The sequence below is a fragment of the Eleutherodactylus coqui genome, chromosome 7 (genome assembly GCF_035609145.1).
Source record: "Eleutherodactylus coqui strain aEleCoq1 chromosome 7, aEleCoq1.hap1, whole genome shotgun sequence".
Lineage (NCBI taxonomy): Eukaryota > Metazoa > Chordata > Amphibia > Anura > Eleutherodactylidae > Eleutherodactylus > Eleutherodactylus coqui.
The window spans coordinates 20,660,283-20,680,288 of record NC_089843.1 but is presented as its reverse complement, the minus strand read 5'-3'; the positions used below and the strand labels follow the sequence as shown (position 1 = coordinate 20,680,288).

The window sequence follows — 20,006 nt, the reverse complement described above, 5'->3', positions numbered from 1 at the left end:
GGGGTGCAGGTAGAAGTGGATACTGGGGTGCACTGAGCAGTAGGTGGTGATGGGGTGCAGGTAGAAGTGGATACTGGGGTGCACAGAGTAGTATAGTAGGTGGTGATGGGGTGCAGGTAGAAGTGGATACTGGGGTGCAGGTAGCAGGTGGGCTGTCGCTCTCCCCGGCAGGGGGGCAGCAGTGCTGGGCGGCCGCTGGAGCCGGGGGGCACCGGGCAGGGAGGAGGCAGCAGTACACGGAGGGAGGCTCCTCTCAGCCTCCCCCGGGACATCCTCCGCCTGGCAGCCTCCAGCCGTGGAGCACGATGCAGGCTCAGTGCTGTGTGCGCCGCGCTGCCGAGCGGATGATCCCGGGGAGCTGCTGCCGGCCGGGACTGCTGATCGCGCGGAGCTCATGTTCTCCATCCAGGACTCGCTGTCCCGGGCGGCGCTCAGCATGAAGGAGGAGCCGCTGCCGGCAGGACTGTCCGCCGTGCGAGCCTGGATGCAGAGCCCGGGGATCCTGGACTCCAGCACCGCGGCGCAAAGGTAACGGGGACCGGGAGCCCGACTGCGCCCCGACACCTGGGAGCCCGACTGCGCCCCGACACCTGGGAGCCCGACTGCGCCCGACACCTGGGAGCCCGACTGCGCCCCGACACCTGGGAGCCCGACTGCGCCCCGACACCTGGGAGCCCGACTGCGCCCCGACACCTGCGAGCCCGACCGATACCTGGGAGCCCGACTGCGCCCGACCGATACCTGGGACTCGACCCGTCAGAGCTGTCCCGTGCAGCTCCATACAGGACTGTTCTCTATTCACATCCAAAGCGGTATTCCATTTCACTCGCAGACTGTACCGAGTATCCTGACAGCGGGAGTTACTGTACGCCAACCCAAAGCTATAGGCTACTCTACACACACCCAACCACACTGACCGTACTGCGCTCTACTCACATCCAAAGCTGTACTCTACTCCAGTCTCACACAGCTACTGTAGGATGCCCCCATACATCCAGGACTGATCTGTACTCCACTCACACCTAAGACACTGATAGTACTGTCCACCCTAACATCCTGCATTGTACTCTACTCCATACACACTGCTAGCTGCATCAAGCTTCATTCATACCCAATAGCACTGATTACACTGTGGACACCAATACTCCACTCCCACCCAGAGCAGCAGTGTGCTCCACTCACACCCAGAGCAGCAGTGTGCTCCACTCACACCCAGAGCAGCAGTGTGCTCCACTCACACCCAGAGCAGCAGTGTGCTCCACTCACACCCAGAGCAGCAGTCTGCTCCACTCACACCCGTCAACACTGATCGTACTGTAACACCTGGGATTGTTCTGTACTACACTTACTTCCAGAGCTGCAGCATAGCCCACTTACACCCCCACTCTCCACAACATTGACTGCCCTGTATCATGCTCCACTCACAGTGAAAGCTACACCGTACTCCGCTCACACTAAAACGCAATGACACTGAGAGCGCTCCATTTACAGCTCATACCCAACAGCACTGTTTGCACTGTTCACCCCAAGACTCCAGACTGCCCTGCTCCAGTTACACACCAAGCACCCTGACTGCACTCTGTACCCCATGGGACTGTTCTCTGCTCCACTCACTACAACCAGAGCTATCCCCTGCACCAGGATGGGACGTTAATCTAGGACTACCAAAGGCAGGTCCTACTGCCAGTGATCCAGGGTATGAACCACCGATAGTGACCCAGGTCTACCACAGGAGATAAGCAGATACTTGTCCAGGACTCTCACACCTTACCCAAGACTACAAAAGGACAGCTCCTACTGACACTTATCCAGGACTACCACATGACAGGTCCTACTGACACTTATCCAGGACTATCACAGGACAGGTCCGACTGACACTTATCCAGGACTATCACAGGACAGGTCCGACTGACACTTATCCAGGATTATCACAGGACAGATCCTACTGACTCTTATCCAGGATTATCACAGGACAGGTCCTACTGACACTTATCCAGGACTATTTCAGGACAGGTCCTACTGACTCTTATCCAGGACTACCACAGGACAGGTCCTACTGACACTTATCCAGGACTACCACAGGACAGATCCTACTGACTCTTATGCAGGACTATTTTAGGACAGGTCCTACTGACACTTATCCAGGACTATTTCAGGACAGGTCCTACTGACACTTATCCAGGACTATTTCAGGACAGGTCCTACTGACACTTATCCAGGACTATTTCAGGACAGATCCTACTGACACTTATCCAGGACTATTACAGGACAGATCCTACTGACCCTTATCCAGGACTATCTCAGGACAGGTCCTACTGACACTTATCCAGGACTATCACAGGACAGATCCTACTGACACTTGTCCAGGACTATCACAGGACAGGTCCCATTATCGCTGCTCCTGGACCATCATAGGACATGAACCACTAAAACTGACATTCACTCCTGGACTATCACAGTACGTGACCTTCTCACAGTCACCCAAGACTAGCGTAAAACATGACTTATTGACACTGATCTATGACATGTCTTACTGACATTTGCCCAAGACTATGACAGGACAGGTCCTACTGACGCTCGCCCAGGACTTTTTCAGGACAGGTCCTACTGACGCTCACCCAGGACTTTTTTAGGACAGGTCCTACGGACGCTCGCCCAGGACTGTTTCAGGACAGGTCCTACTGAGGCTCGCCCAGGACTGTTCAGGACAGGTCCTACTGACGCTTGCCCAGGACTGTTTCAGGACAGGTCCTACTGACGCTTGCCCAGGACTGTTTCAGGACAGGTCATACTGACGCCTGCCCAGGACTGTTTCAGGACAGGTCCTACTGACGCTTGCCCAGGACTGTTTCAGGACAGGTCCTACTGACGCTTGCCCAGGACTGTTTCAGGACAGGTCCTACTGACGCTTGCCCAGGACTGTTTCAGGACAGGTCCTACTGACGCTTGCCCAGGACTGTTTCAGGACAGGTCCTACTGACGCTTGCCCAGGACTGTTTCAGGACAGGTCCTACTGACGCTTGCCCAGGACTGTTTCAGGACAGGTCCTACTGACGCTCGCCCAGGACTGTTTCAGGACAGGTTCTACTGATGTTCTCCCAGGACTGTTTCAGGACTGGTTCTACTGACGTTCTCCCAGGACTGTTTCAGGACAGGTCCTACTGACGCTTGCCCAGGACATGAACCATTGATATAGCACAATCACAGAAAATATTCTACTATCATCACCCAGGACTATCGCAGGATGGGTCCTACTGACAGTGATTGAGGACTATCACAAGGCATGATTCACTGACCCAGGACTTTTGTAGGACAAAAAACAGTGACCTAGACTATCGCAGAACATGTCCTACTGACAATGCCTCTGGGCGATCACAAGACATGTCTTCCAACACTGACCATGGACTCTCGCAGAGCATGAACCACTGACATTTACCATGGACTATGAAAGGACATAACCTCCTTAGACAAATTGTAAAGCATCATGGGACAAGTCCTCCGTAACTGACCCAGGACTATCACAGAACATGTAGCTCTGGCCCAGGACCAACTCAAGGTATGTCCTACTGGCACTAACCTGGGAGTATCACACAAGGTCTTACTATTTCTGTGACCTAGGACTATTTCAGAACCTTCCCTACTGATATTTAGATTATCACAATCCCACTGATCTAGGACTATAAAAGGAAGTGTTCTTCTGACCTGGGACTATTGCTTAAATGTTCTAGTAAGCAAGGATTATCAGAGGAGTTACCTCGCCGGTAAAGGATGGTCCAGAACATGGCCATGAATCAGGACTATTGAAGGACTGGTCCTATTAATCCAGGATAATCACAAGAAATGTTCCACTGATCCAGGACTGTTACAGGAAATGTCGGCCAGAGCGGGGATTACCATGCACGTGTCTTTCTGGTATTGCACGGACTCTGGATTATAACAGGACACATACATTGTACATACTGATTCCGGATTAGTGCTCCATGCCCCTCAAAGTCATCTATGAAACAAAGTATATCCTGCCAGTACTGACTAAGGACTATCACAGGCATAAGATTTACTGATGCTGGATGACAGGATGCGAGCCACTAACAAGACCCAGGACTCTCACGGGACACTTTTTACTATTTCTGGATCAACAATATCACAGCACATGTCTCTCAGACCAGGACTATTGGAGAATATGACCTGCTGATGCTGTGATTCAGGACTATCACCCGTTATGTCACTATGACCAAGGACTATCAAAGAACTTGTTCTACTGACACTATGATCAAGGGCTATTACAGACCATGTCCTACTTATACTATGACCCATGGCTATAACCAATATGTCCTCATACCATGAGCAAGGCCATCACAGGTTATGGTCCTACTGACATTCACTCAGGACTACCGCAGGATATGATCTACTGATGCTGTGATTCAGGATTATCACAAGTTATGTCCTACTTTGATCAATGACTATCAAAGAACTTGTCCTACTGACACCATGACCAAGGACCATTACAGACCATGTCCTACTGATTCCATGACCCAGAACCATCACAAATATGTATGTCCTTCTCCTAGCAGGCTATCAGGTTAGTCCCGGGTGAGTGTCAGTCGGACCATATCAGAAGATATGATCTACGGATGCTGGGATTCAGGACAATCACGGGTTGTGTCCTACTGATACTATGAACTATCATAGAACCTATCCTACTTATCAAGCTTACCCAGAACATATCCTACTTACACAGGACCATCACAAATCATGTCCTGCTGATACGGGACTATGGCAGGATATATATTCCTGACACTGATCCATGACTAGCACAAGACATAACCCTAAGCCATTGATGCTGAGCGAGGACTCTCACTGACCGCAATCTCTGACTATTACAGGACATTTGACCGCTGACTCTGGATTATCACAGAACATGATCCACTGACGGTGATCCAGGCCCCACAAAACACGAAAAACTGATCCTGACCCGTGAATTATTGCAGGACGTGATTCGCTGATTGGGAAGTATCAAACGAGCTCCTAACCAAGGACTGTCACAGCACATGTTCTACTGATACTGATCAAGGACTGTCATTGGATGTGAACCGCTGACACTCATTCATGACCTGTACAGCTTACTTTCTACTAACACTGACTCAGGACCATTGTAGTTCATGAACTTCTGACTCAGACCCAAGAATATTGCATGACGTGACCTACATGGATCCAGGACTGTTACAGCACATGAATCACTGACCCAGGACCATGACAGTACTGGAACTACTGACTCAGGACCATGACATTATATGAAAAACTGAACCCAAGACCATGACAGTTCTGTAACCACTGACCCAGGGCTATCACTGTACTAGAACCACTGCCCCAGGAGTATTGCTGTATTAGAACTGCCGACCCGGGACTATCGGCGTACTAGAACCGCCAACCCGGGACTATCGGCGCACTGGAACCGCTGACCCGGGACTATCGGCGCACTGTAACCGCCGACCCGGAAATCTCGGCACACTGTAACCGCCGACCCGGGACTCTCGGCGCACTGTAACCGCCGACCCGGGACTATCGGCGCACTAGAACCGCCGACCCGGGACTATCGGCGTACTAGTCCTGGGTCAGTGGTTCTATCGCTGTACTAGAACTGCTGACCCGGGACCATGACAGTACTGGAACCGCTGACCCGGGACCATGACAGTACTGGAGCCACTGACCCGGGACCATGACAGTACTGGAGCTGCTGACCCAGGACCATGACAGTACTGGAGCCACTGACCCGGGACCCTGACAGTACTGGAACCGCTGACCCAGGACCATGACAGTACTGGAACCACTGACCCGGGACCATGACAGTACTGGAGCCGCTGACCCGGGACCATGACAGTACTGGAGCCACTGACCCGGGACCATGACAGTACTGGAGCCGCTGACCCGGGACCATGACAGTACTGGAGCCGCTGACCCGGGACCATGACAGTACTGGAGCCACTGACCCGGGACCATGACAGTACTGGAGCCACTGACCCGGGAGCATGACAGTACTGGAGCCGCTGACCCGGGACCATGACTGTACTGGAGCCGCTGACCCGGGACCATGACTGTACTGGAGCCGCTGACCCGGGACCATGACTGTACTGGAGCCGCTGACCCGGGACCATGACTGTACTGGAGCCACTGGCTACTGCAGTGCATGAAAACTTAGTGATACTGAAAAGAAAATTTCTGCTTGTCCTATGCTGTCTGCGGCTTACATCCACATGTTTATCACCCAGATCTTGTAATATAGCCAATCCAGGCCATGGTGAATATATTATACACAGGGGTGCAAATACTTTACAACACAGGAGCAGCAGTCTGCCTGCTACCATGGGGTCTCCGCCGTCTTGTAGGGGGAGCGGGTCTGTGATTTAGCAGAGTACAGTGTGACGCTCGCTGGTAGTCACTCGCCTCTGTCGTCTCTGTGCCAGATGCTCAGCCGGGGATATTAGCAGTTTATTATATTGTTATCCCCGGCTGTATCACATAGGGGGATACGGATCATAACGGTCCGCAGGCCCCACGTAGCTCACCGCACTTGTAGGTTGTGACGTTGTGCGCTCATGATAACGTTTACTAGATCTTCAGTACGGAGCGGATAACCTGCAGCAAGCAGAGATGGGGAATCCAAGGATACAAATAAGAGGAAAAGGCAAACCTAAAGAAAACAAGAAATAATAATAATATCCAAATGGAATCTATTTAATGAATCATTCTCTGCAGCCCCAACATGTTCCGCAGCGCCGTACAAATCAGAGCGAGCACGGATACATAAATGATACAAAGTATCAAACTGGTCAACCAGTCGGGCCCTGCGCGCAAGAGCTTACAATCCAGGGGGAAATGGGCTTTAGAATTCCATTTTTACTATTATTTTATTTTCGGACTGTTTGTTATATTTTCTATAATGTGTCTAATACATTTTTTTACACTATTTTTAGAGTTTTGTTTTAATATTATGTCATTTCTGCTGCTACTTTATAAGATTTATAACAACTTTAGAATGTAAAAACAGACTGAACATCTCCGAGACAGTTCAGACCCGACAGCTGCGGCCTCGGCCTGTGTTTGCGTTGCTCTTGCGGATTATCGTCAGTCGGTGAGCCGCCGGGCTGATGGATTGTATTGGCATCCCAGCAGTCCGGTTTCCGCCCGTGGACGGATGACATCTTCCCCATCTGGCTAGTTTCATCTTCTCATTAATTGCGGTGTAATTGCGCGGGTCTGCAGCGTACGATGCCGGAGCTCCCCCCGTCAGCACGCCGCTATTAGCCAGGCTTTGTAACGGACACATTTTACAATAAACAGACTTTAATAATTAGTCCAGAGTAAATAAACAACTTAATCAGGGGCCGCGGCCAGCGCTGCACCTCTGCCTGCCGGGGGATGTCGGGCACCGGGCGGCTGATACAGGCTGAGCAGCTGCCTGCAGGGGACACAAAAAACAGTTCCTGAAATATTGTTTACTTTTCCTCACATTCGGAAGTTCAGGATGGCTTATTCTATAAAAACTTAGATTTTATAATTTTTTTATAACTTAGTTTTTATATTATTCTGTTTTTTTTTTTACAGACACAATTAGAGAAACATTAACCACGTTAATCAGGAAGCCGTATTTGGGAAATAAAAGCAATTTAATGTTATTCAGTTTTTAAAAAGTAAAGGAAAAAAAGATAAAAACAATTAAAAAACAATGAAAATAGTGAAATCCCCAAAAAAAACAAACAAAAAAAAAATAGTAAAAAAAATCGTAATAGTGAGATCTAAAAAAATTGTAGAAATTAAATGAAAAAAAGTAGATGAAATTTAAAATCAGAAATTAAATTACTGGAAAATCAGTAAGTTTTCTGTATCTTAATGTCTTATAAAGAGCAACCGAGGGATGACGGGGTGTTATAAAGGGCACCCCGAGGGATGACGGGGTGTTATAAAGGGCACCCCGAGGGATGACGGGGTGTTATAAAGGGCGCACCGAGGGATGACGGGGTGTTATAAAGGGCGCACCGAGGGATGACGGGGTGTTATAAAGGGCACACCGAGGGATGACGGGGTGTTATAAAGGGCGCACCGAGGGATGACGGGGTGTTATAAAGGGCGCACCGAGGGATGACGGGGTGTTATAAAGGGCGCACCGAGGGATGACGGGGTGTTATAAAGGGCACACCGAGGGATGACGGGGTGTTATAAAGGGCGCACCGAGGGATGACGGGGTGTTATAAAGGGCGCACCGAGGGATGACGGAGTGTTATAAAGGGCGCACCGAGGGATGACGGGGTGTTATAAAGGGCGCACCGAGGGATGACGGGGTATTATAAAGGGCGCACCGAGGGATGACGGGGGTCTTATAAAGGGCGCACCGAGGGATGACGGGGGTCTTATACAGGGCGCACCGAGGGATGACGGGGGTCTTATAAAGGGCGCACCGAGGGATGACGGGGGTCTTATACAGGGCGCACCGAGGGATGACGGGGGTCTTATACAGGGCGCACCGAGGGATGACGGGGTGTTATAAAGGGCACACCGAGGGATGACGGGGTGTTATAAAGGGCGCACCGAGGGATGACGGGGTGTTATAAAGGGCGCACCGAGGGATGACGGGGTGTTATAAAGGGCGCACCGAGGGATGACGGGGTGTTATAAAGGGCGCACCGAGGGATGACGGGGTGTTATAAAGGGCGCACCGAGGGATGACGGGGTATTATAAAGGGCGCACCGAGGGATGACGGGGGCCTTATAAAGGGCGCACCGAGGGATGACGGGGGTCTTATACAGGGCGCACCGAGAGATGACGGGGGTGTTATAAAGGGCGCACCGAGGGATGATGGGGTGTTATAAAGGGCGCACCGAGGGATGACGGGGTATTATAAAGGGCGCACCGAGGGATGACGGGGGTCTTATAAAGGGCGCACCGAGGGATGACGGGGGTCTTATACAGGGCGCACCGAGGGATGACGGGGGTGTTATAAAGGGCGCACCGAGGGATGACGGGGTGTTATAAAGGGCACACCGAGGGATGACAGGGTGTTATAAAGGGCGCACCGAGGGATGACGGGGTGTTATAAAGGGCGCACCGAGGGATGACGGGGGTCTTATAAAGGGCGCACCGAGGGATGACGGGGGTGTTATAAAGGGCGCACCGAGGGATGACGGGGGTGTTATAAAGGGCGCACCGAGGGATGACGGGGGTCTTATACAGGGCGCACCGAGGGATGACGGGGGTCTTATAATGGGCGCACCGAGGGATGACGGGGGTCTTATACAGGGCGCACCGAGGGATGACGGGGTGTTATAAAGGGCGCACCGAGGGATGACGGGGGTCTTATACAGGGCGCACCGAGGGATGACGGGGTGTTATAAAGGGTACACCGAGGGATGACGGGGTATTATAAAGGGCGCACCGAGGGATGACGGGGTATTATAAAGGGCGCACCGAGGGATGACGGGTGTCTTATACAGGGCGCACCGAGGGATGATGGGGTGTTATAAAGGGCGCACCGAGGGATGACGGGGTGTTATACAGGGCGCACCGAGGGATGACGGGGTGTTATAAAGGGCACACCGAGGGATGACGGGGTGTTATAAAGGGCGCACCGAGGGATGACGGGGTGTTATAAAGGGTACACCGAGGGATGACGGGGTATTATAAAGGGCGCACCGAGGGATGACGGGGTATTATAAAGGGCGCACCGAGGGATGACGGGTGTCTTATACAGGGCGCACCGAGGGATGATGGGGTGTTATAAAGGGCGCACCGAGGGATGACGGGGTGTTATACAGGGCGCACCGAGGGATGACGGGGTGTTATACAGGGCGCACCGAGGGATGACGGGGTGTTATAAAGGGCGCACCGAGGGATGACGGGGTGTTATAAAGGGCGCACCGAGGGATGACGGGGTGTTATAAAGGGCGCACCGAGGGATGACAGGGTGTTATAAAGGGCGCACCGAGGGATGACGGGGTGTTATAAAGGGCGCACCGAGGGATGACGGGGGTGTTATAAAGGGCGCACCGAGGGATGACGGGGTGTTATAAAGGGCGCACCGAGGGATGACAGGGTGTTATAAAGGGCGCACCGAGGGATGACGGAGTGTTATAAAGGGCGCACCGAGGGATGACGGGGGTCTTATACAGGGCGCACCGAGGGATAACGAGGTCCTCATTTTAATAGAGGTCATCGCTCTAATATTTGTGTTGAGATTCTATAATTGGGTAAATGTATTTGTTCTCTTTTAATGAGATCAATAATAAATGTTTAGTTTTAATCTTTTCCATAAATGACATTTTGACTAATCGGCGTTATAAACCGTCATTGTGTAAAATGTAAGGATAGAGTAGAACTAGACATGTCTAAGCCACGACGTCTGCTGGGACCGTTTCCTTTCCGTTAGTCGCAGGCGGTAAAGACAGGCATGTAATATACACCCATTGTCAGTAACATCCCTCCTCTAGAAGGAGTGTGTATATCTGTGTGTATATATGTCTATATCTGTGTGTATATGTGTGTATATGTGTGTATGTATATATATATATATATATAATACATATATACACCCATTATCAGTAACATCCCTCCTCTAGAAGGAGTGTGTATATCTGTGTGTATATATGTCTATATATGTGTGTATGTATATATATATATATATATATATATATATATATATATATATATATATATAATACATATATACACCCATTATCAGTAACATCCCCCCCTAGAAGGAGTGTGTATATCTGTGTGTATATGTGTGTATATATGTCTATATATGTGTGTATGTATATATATATATATATAATACATATATACACTCATTGTCAGTAACATCCCTCCTCTAGAAGGAGTGTGTATATCTGTGTGTATATATGTCTATATATGTGTGTATGTATATATATATAATATATATATACACTCATTGTCAGTAACGCCCCCCCCCCCCCCCCCCCTAGAAGGAGTGTGTATGTGTGTATGTGTATATATGTATAAAACCGCTGAATATACCCATCCTCGGATATATATATATATACACACACACACGTATACATTCGTTGTCAGTGACCTCCCTCCTCTAGAGGTTGTTGGAATGAAACTTTCTCTGTGTAATTGTAACACTGATATAAGTAAGTGAGTACAGTATCGGAGCAATAGGGGAATTTATTGTGGAGTACTGACCCCTTGTAGGGAGGCTCTAGTACCCTGTTGTACCACCTCTAGCTTAGATACAAGATGTGATACGGGGGGCATGGAGGCTCTAGTACCCTGTTGTACCACCTCTAGCTTGGATACAAGATGTGATACGGGGGGCATGGAGGCTCTAGTACCCTGTCGTACCGCCTCTAGCTTGGATACAAGATGTGATACTGGCAGGCATTGAGGTATACATTTTCTGTATGGTATCCTGCCGCATATCGCTCCACATTTGCTGTAACTGAGCCTCTAGATTTTATAAACTCGTAGTTTGTGGAAGTTGGTGTCCCAGATGGTCCCATACATGTTCTACTGGTGATAAATCTGGTGAGCGGGCAGCCACAGGAGTGTGACAATGTTGTGGGGGCTCCTGTGACCCCCTTGTGTGTGCGGCCATGGAGGTGTGACAATGTTGTGGGGGCTCCTGTGACCCCCTTGTGTGTGCGGCCATGGAGGTGTGACAATGTTGTGGGGGCTCCTGTGACCCCCTTGTGTGTGCGGCCATGGAGGTGTGACAATGTTGTGGGGGCTCCTGTGACCCCCTTGTGTGTGCGGCCATGGAGGTGTGACAATGTTGTGGGGGCTCCTGTGACCCCCTTGTGTGTGCAGCCACAGGAGTGTGACAATTTTGTGGGGGCTCCTGTGACCCCCTTGTGTGTGCGGCCATGGAGGTATGACAATGTTGTGGGGGCTTCTGTGACCCCCTTGTGTGCGCGGCCATGGAGGTGTGACAATGCTGTGGGGGCTCCTGTGACCCCCTTGTGTGTGCGGCCATGGAGGTGTGACAATTTTGTGGGGGCTCCTGTGACCCCCTTGTGTGTGCGGCCATGGAGGTGTGACAATGCTGTGGGGGCTCCTGTGACCCCCCTGTGTGTGCGGCCATGGAGGTGTGACAATGTTGTGGGGGCTCCTGTGACCCCCCTGTGTGTGCGGCCATGGAGGTGTGACAATGTTGTGGGGGCTCCTGTGACCCCCTTGTGTGCGGCCATGGAGGTGCGACAATGCTGTGGGGGCTCCTGTGACCCCCCTGTGTGTGCGGCCATGGAGGTGTGACAATGTTGTGGGGGCTCCTGTGACCCCCTTGTGTGTGCAGCCACAGGAGTGTGACAATTTTGTGGGGGCTCCTGTGACCCCCTTGTGTGTGCGGCCATGGCGGTGTGACCATGTTGTGGGGGCTCCTGTGACCCCCTGGTGTGTGCGGCCATGGAGGTGTGACAATTTTGTGGGGGCTCCTGTGACCCTCTTGTGTGTGCGGCCATGGCGGTGTGACCATGTTGTGGGGGCTCCTGTGACCCCCTGGTGTGTGCGGCCATGGAGGTGTGACAATGTTGTGGGGGTTCCTGTGACCCCCTTTTGTCTGCAGCCATGGAGGTGTGACAGTGTTGTGGGGCTCCTGTGACCCCCTGGTGTGTGCGGCCATGGAGGTGCGACAGTGTTGTGGGGGCTCCCGTGACCCCCTTGTGTCTGCAGCCATGGAGGTGTGGTAATGCTGTGGGGGCTCCTGTGACCCCCCTTGTGTCTGCAGCCATGGAGGTGTGACAATGTTGTGGGGGCTCCTGTGACCCCCTGGTGTGTGCGGCCATGGAGGTGTGACAATGTTGTGGGGGCTCCTGTGACCCCTTTGTGTTTGCGGCCAAACATTATCCTGCTGGGGGAACACATGTGGCTGCAGGACGTCCTGAACATATCGCTGAGCTGTCAATGTCCCTCATACCACTACTCGGGTGGACCATTTGCGATGGCCGCCCAGGCCACCACACCAGCAGGGGGCAGTGTGCCACTCCACAGCAAAGGCAGGATTGAGGATCTCACCCTGAGGTCTCCAGACACAAACATGGCCATCGTCAGTGCCTAAACGATAACCCGTTCCACTCAGTAGCGTCCAGTATTGCTGTTCACAGCATCGAACGTAGGCAACGGCGGGGGTCAGAGGCTGTAAATGTAATGAGGGTGACGACAGGGGTCAGAGGCTGGACATGTAACGAGGGTGACGACGGGGGTCAGAGGCCAGACATGTAATGAGGGTGACGACGGGGGCCAGAGGCCAGACATGTAATGAGGGTGACGATGGGGGTCAGAGGCCGGACATGTAATGAGGGTGACGACGGGGGCCAGAGGCCGGACATGTAATGAGGGTGACGACAGGGGTCAGAGGCCGGACATGTAATGAGGTCGACGACGGGGGTTAGAGGCCGGACATGTAATGAGGGCGACGACGGGGGTCAGAGGCCAGGCATGTAATGGGGACGACGGGGGTCAGAGGTCGGACATGTAATGAGGGTGACGACGGGGGTCAGAGACCGGACATGTAATGAGGGTGACGACGGGGGTCAGAGGCTGTAAATGTAATGAGGGTGACGACAGGGGTCAGAGGCTGGACATGTAACGAGGGTGACGACGGGGGTCAGAGGCCAGCCATGTAATGAGGGTGACGACGGGGGTCAGAGGCCGGACATATAATGAGGTCGACGACGGGGGTCAGAGGCCGGACATGTAATGAGGGCGACGACGGGGGTCAGAGATCGGACATGTAATGAGGGTGACAACGGGGGTCAGAGGCTGGACATGTAATGAGGGTGACGATGGGGGTCAGAGGCCGGACATGTAATGAGGGTGACGACGGGGGTCAGAGGCCAGGCATGTAATGGGGACGACGGGGGTCAGAGGCCGGACATGTAATGAGGGCGACGACAGGGGTCAGAGGCTGTACATGTAATGAGGGCGATGACAGGGGTCAGAGGGCGGACATGCAATGAGAGTGACAACGGGGGTCAGAGGCCGGACATGTAATGAGGGTGACGACGGGGGTCAGAGGCCAGACGTAATGAGGGTGATGACGGGGGTCAGCGACCGGACAAGTAATGAGGGCGACGACAGGGGTCAGAGGCTGGACGTGTAATGAGAGTGACAACGGGGGTCACAGTGCGGACATGTAATGTGGGCGACGACGGGGGTCAGAGACCGGACATGTAATGAGGGCGACGACTGGGGTCAGAGGCTGGACATGTAATCAGAGTGACAACGGGGGTCAGAGGCCGGACATGTAATGAGGGTGACGACGGGGTCAGAGGCGGACATGTAATGGGGGCGATGACAGGGGTCAGAGGCCGGACATGTAATGGGGGCAACAACGGGGTCAGAGGCCGGACATGTAATGGGGGCGACGACGGGGGTCGGAGGCCGGACATGTAATGAGGGTGACGACGGGGGTCAGAGGCCAGGCATGTAATGGGGACGACGGGGGTCAGAGGCCGGACATGTAATGAGGGCGACGACAGGGGTCAGAGGCTGTACATGTAATGAGGGCGATGACAGGGGTCAGAGGGCGGACATGCAATGAGAGTGACAACGGGGGTCAGAGGCCGGACATGTAATGAGGGTGACGACGGGGGTCAGAGGCCAGACGTAATGAGGGTGATGACGGGGGTCAGCGACCGGACAAGTAATGAGGGCGACGACAGGGGTCAGAGGCTGGACGTGTAATGAGAGTGACAACGGGGGTCACAGTGCGGACATGTAATGTGGGCGACGACGGGGGTCAGAGACCGGACATGTAATGAGGGCGACGACTGGGGTCAGAGGCTGGACATGTAATCAGAGTGACAACGGGGGTCAGAGGCCGGACATGTAATGAGGGTGACGACGGGGTCAGAGGCGGACATGTAATGGGGGCGATGACAGGGGTCAGAGGCCGGACATGTAATGGGGGCAACAACGGGGTCAGAGGCCGGACATGTAATGGGGGCGACGACGGGGGTCGGAGGCCGGACATGTAATGAGGGCGACGACAGGGGTCAGACGCCGGACATGTAATGAGAGTGACAACGGGGGTCAGACGCCGGACATGTAATGGGGGCGATGACAGGGGTCAGAGGCCGGACATGTATTGGGGGCGACGGCGGGGGTCAAAGGCCAGACATGCAATGGGGGCGACAGCGGGGTCAGAGGCCAGACATGTAATGAGGGTGACGACGGTGGTCAGAGGCCAGATATGTAATGGGGACGTCGGCGGGGGGCAGAGGCCGGACATGTAATGAGGGTGACGACGGTGGTCAGAGGCCAGATATGTAATGGGGGTGTCGGCGGGGGTCAGAGGCCGGACATGTAATGGTGGCAACAGCGGGGGTCGGAGGCCGGACAAGTAATGGGGGTGTCGGCGGGGGTCAGAGGCCGGACATGTAATGGGGGTGATGGGGGGGGGGGGTCAGAGGCCGGACATGTAAAGGTGGCGATAGCGGGGGTCGGAGGCCGGACAAGTAATGGGGGTGTCGGCGGGGGTCAGAGGCCGGACATGTAATGGGGGTGATGGGGGGGGGGGGGGGGATCAGAGGCCAGACTTGTAATGGGGCGATGGCGGGGGTCAGATGATTTATGGGACGGCCTGGTAGGGAGCTTCTCTCAGACCCCGGTGGTCACCACTATCCGATAATGACACAGAACGGTTGGTTTCATGCGCCGGCGACATTCCTCTTGATTCCTCTTTTGTAGCGGAGCCCAGCGGCTCTCCAGGGGCCCAACTGTTATCCCGGCATTAAATGTATCAACTAGATTTATCAATACTATTTTTTATGAACTAAAACCAAATAATGAAACATTTTCCAATTTTCTATTCAGTTTTTATTTCTGATTGTGGATACTATCCTGTAGTCTGTACAGGACTCTGGCTGCGGCCACCTTACCGGAGCTAATAGCGGCATTTACAGATGTGCTGTACAACAGAAATCATAGACTTTTCACACAATGGACAGGAGGCGATCCATTGACCTTATATGAGAATGTTGTTGGCATGCTCTGTGACCTGTGCGAGGTCATTGTGCAGGGATGGGGAAGAGGTGAGTTGTGACCCTCACCTATTATATTCTGTGAGACAGGGCCCTTTTAGTATCAAGTCAGCCCAGTGCACGGGTGTTAAAACTCCCACCCCCTCCAACATTACTCTGCCCTCTCAGTGTCACCTCACCCCTCCATCTCTGAACGTATATGATACACACTAATACTCCCCTAACCTAGCGGACCAGACTTCTCTGACTTCCCCACTCACTTCCTGGTCCAGCGGTCACATGGTACTCTAAGCACATCACTGCTGCTATCAGTTGCTGGCCTCCCCACATACCGAGTTTGGGGATTGGCCACAGCGGTCACATGCTTAGACAGGTGAACGGTGAACCCAGCAGAGACCGCGGGGAACGGAGCATAGGAGAGGTCACTGTGCAGAGAAGGGGAGGAGTTTAGCCATGACAGGGCTCTCTGAAGGGCGGTTATGGTTGCCACCCGGTCAGTAAATCATCAGCCCAGCTGGTAATTAAATCTAATGGCCAGCGCTTTTTTTTACCGGCCATGTTGATTATTAGCTGTGAGCATGACCCGGCAGCGACCACACCATGAAGTCTTTTAATCCCCCAACACCGATCCAGGCACCGGTGATGTTATCAGAGACTCTGACCCCTCCTCCAGCATCTGCGCTGCGTATGCGGCGTGCAGGGAACGGGCTGGAGTCTGTGATTAAATCAGAGGAGGGGTCAGAATCTGTGATTAAATCAGCGGTGTCCAGACCGGAGCTAGAGGATTAAAGTACTTCATGGTGTGGTTGCTTCCCAGTTGCAGGTACAGGGGTGGAGAGGGGACAAAGAGGGGGCACTGTTATTAGGGGCACTAAGGGGGTCACGATTACTACTGGAGGTACTAAAGCAGAACTACTACTTCTGGGTCTACTAAAGGAGGCACTATTACTGCAGGGGCCACTAAACAGGTACTATTACTGCAGGGGCCACTAAAGAGGTGCTATTACTGCAGGGGCCACTAAAGAGGTGCTATTACTATAGGAGTTTAAAGTTTCAAAAAGTTTGATTAAATATTTAAAAAAAAATAAAAAGGTTAGAGAAGATTAAAAAAACAAACACCCTATTACCACATTCCTAATAAAACAAGAATACACATTTTGTATCATTGCATCCGTAAAAGTGATGAGATGAACGTGCGGCCAGCGCTCCCTTCATACTGACATCACTGCGAGGGGAGGAGTGACAGGACCGGTTCTGTGGATTGGCGGGGTCTCAGCAGTGGGTTCAGCAGGTTTCCCCCCAATTCAGTGCAGAGGGCACAACTTGTAATCTTGGCATAAACTCATTAAGAGTTTTTAGAGCTCTCTGGTTCCTTATTTGTGACTTGCAAGTTGGCGAGACCTTTGTTAGGTGACGCCTCGTGGGGCGCTGCAGCAGCTTGGGGTGAGGTGAGGGGCTACTAATGCGGGAACCTCTCCGTGGGGGTCATCTGCATCCGCAGGACTGGAAACATCGCAAAGTCACTTGTCAGCCTGGAAAATCGCTGGTAACTCCGGCAGCACTGAGAGCTGCATTTACACTGTCATCCTGCAGGGGGAGCCCCAAACCCTGTAATCCTGTGCTGCGTTCCTGGCATCCCCCAGATGTAGCAGAGCTGCAGAAGGTGTTGGACCCCCAGTCTCTGCATTAGGAGACGGTCACGGTTCTGCATTTCGTACGCTCGCTTTATTGGTTCATTTCCTCGGGTTCTGGCACAAACCAGAAAGTTATGTAAAAATCCAGAGCGAGAAAAAGGCGAAGTGTCCGCAGCAAGAGCGCAAATTATCTCCAGCGGACGGCATCGTATATGGAGACGTACACATGTATATAGGAGGCCAGCGGCCGTATATAGTGGGATAATACAGGATGGTATGCAGGAGCAGTACAGTAAGTAATGTATGTACACAGTGACTCCAGGAGGAGAATAGTGAGTGCAGCTCTGGAGGATAATACAGGATGTAGCTCAGGATTAGTACAGGATAAGTAATGTATGTACACAGTGACTCCACCAGCAGAATAGTGAGTGCAGCTCTGGAGTATAATACAGGATGTAACTCAGGGTCAGTACAGGATAAGTAATGTATGTACACAGTGACTCCACCAGCAGAATAGTGAGTGCAGCTCTGGAGGATAATACAGGATGTAACTCAGGGTCAGTACAGGATAAGTAATGTATGTACACAGTGACTCTACCTGCAGAATAGTGAGTGCAGCTCTGGAATATAATACAGGATGTAACTCAGGGTCAGTACAGGATAAGTAATGTATGTACACAGTGACTCCACCAGCAGAATAGGGAGTGCAGCTCTGGAGGATAATACAGGATGTTACTCAGGATAAGTACAGGATAAGTAATGTATGTACACAGTGACTCCACCAGCAGAATAGTGAGTGCAGCTCTGGAATATAATACAGGATGTAACTCAGGGTCAGTACAGGATAAGTAATGTATGTACACAGTGACTCCACCAGCAGAATAGCGAGTGCAGCTCTGGAGGATAATACAGGATGTAACTCGGGATCAGTGCAGGATAAGTAATGTATGTACACAGTGACTCCACCAGCAGAATAGTGAGTGCAGCTCTGGAGTATAATACAGGATGTAACTCAGGATCCGCACAGGATAAGGAATGTATGTACACAGTGACTCCCCCAGCAGAATAGTGAGTGCAGCTCTGGAGTATAATACAGGATGTAACTCAGGATCCGCACAGGATAAGGAAAGTATGTACACAGTGACTCCACCAGCAGAATAGTGAGTACAGCTCTGGAGTAACACTACCACTTCTCAGTGTTGGACTGTGTTACTGGTGAGACGTGTTTCGCGTGCAGCGGGTTGCGCACTCACTAACATTTCCGGGTATGACTGCTCCTGTTGTTCTGGATTAGAAGGCTCCTGTTTTCCTAAACACCAGCCTGCTGATGCCCTCTGTGTGCGCAGGGGAGCGATGGCAGCGTTACATTAATTAAGGTGGAGCAGCAATTAGCAGCAGACGTAAAAACTACACATAATAGGTGGAATTCCCAGCTGAGGCGAGTTTAACACCCGCAGCGAAGCCAGCTGAGCTCCCTGCCCTGGCATCGCCAACCACATCATTAACCCCTAGTGTGACCCGACCAGCGGTCCTGTCCTCGCTGACCCCATCACACGACTGGACGCACTTGTGCCGCTGGCCACCATGTTCTTCCATTTATGTAGTCGGGCCGGATTCACATGGATTTGCAAACCAAAAATTAGCCTGTGCAAGATGCAGAAAATACAACCCCATGACTTCACTGGGATTTGACGCATTTCAGTCACATTTGCTGCATTTGCACCGTGAAACATAACCTTTTGAACACGGGAAACTAATTGACCATTCCCAGGCCGCAGAGCGTCGGTGCGTGAGCTGTGCAAAACGTGCCGTAAAAACTGCAGATGAATGTGCGGATGTACAACACAAATTCTGCAAATACGTATCCGCTCGTGTGAATACGCCTTCCTCTCAGTCTTGGATGTAAGCTCCACACTCTCCTGAATTGCTCTGTGCTGCTTACAGAGCCGTGGCGCGTTAAACGAGTACAGATGTTGTCATCTCCTGGGCTGTAATCGCTGTATAATAGGGTGTGGGGGAGGGGTGGTGCCTGGCGCTCCGGCCGGCAGCGCAGCAGATGTCGGTGCTAATTGTAACAAATTGTATCACAGAGACTTTATCTTGTAACCTCCATCTCCACCTCCTTCTGAGCTCACTGCGCGCAAGACTCATGACGCCCTGCAGATGGCGATAGCGGGAGTGATCCTGCAGTTAAATAGCGACTCCACCCAAAACATGAAACCAGTTATATCAGTATAGACTTGTTTCTCAAACTGATTGCACTGAACCGCGACTCCGCCTCTAGTACGGATTGCGCTGTATCATGGAGGTTGTCAGCTCCGCCTCTAGTACTGATTGCGCTGTATCGTGGAGGTTGTCAGCTCCGCCTCTAGGTCGGAT

At 52.1% G+C, this 20,006-nt stretch overlaps 1 protein-coding gene across 2 annotated transcripts in view; it reads left to right on the top strand.

Moving 5' to 3' along the window:
* Window positions 1-308: 308 nt before the first annotated feature.
* LOC136572383 (transcription factor COE3-like) overlaps window positions 309-20,006 on the top strand; it is a 109,585-nt gene continuing 89,887 nt past the window's right edge. For both annotated transcript variants that reach the window (XM_066572910.1, XM_066572909.1), the window contains exon 1: window positions 309-528. In XM_066572910.1, the coding sequence (XP_066429007.1) occupies window positions 395-528 (134 nt within the window). In that variant the 5' untranslated portion in view covers window positions 309-394. The remainder of the gene's footprint in view (window positions 529-20,006) is intronic.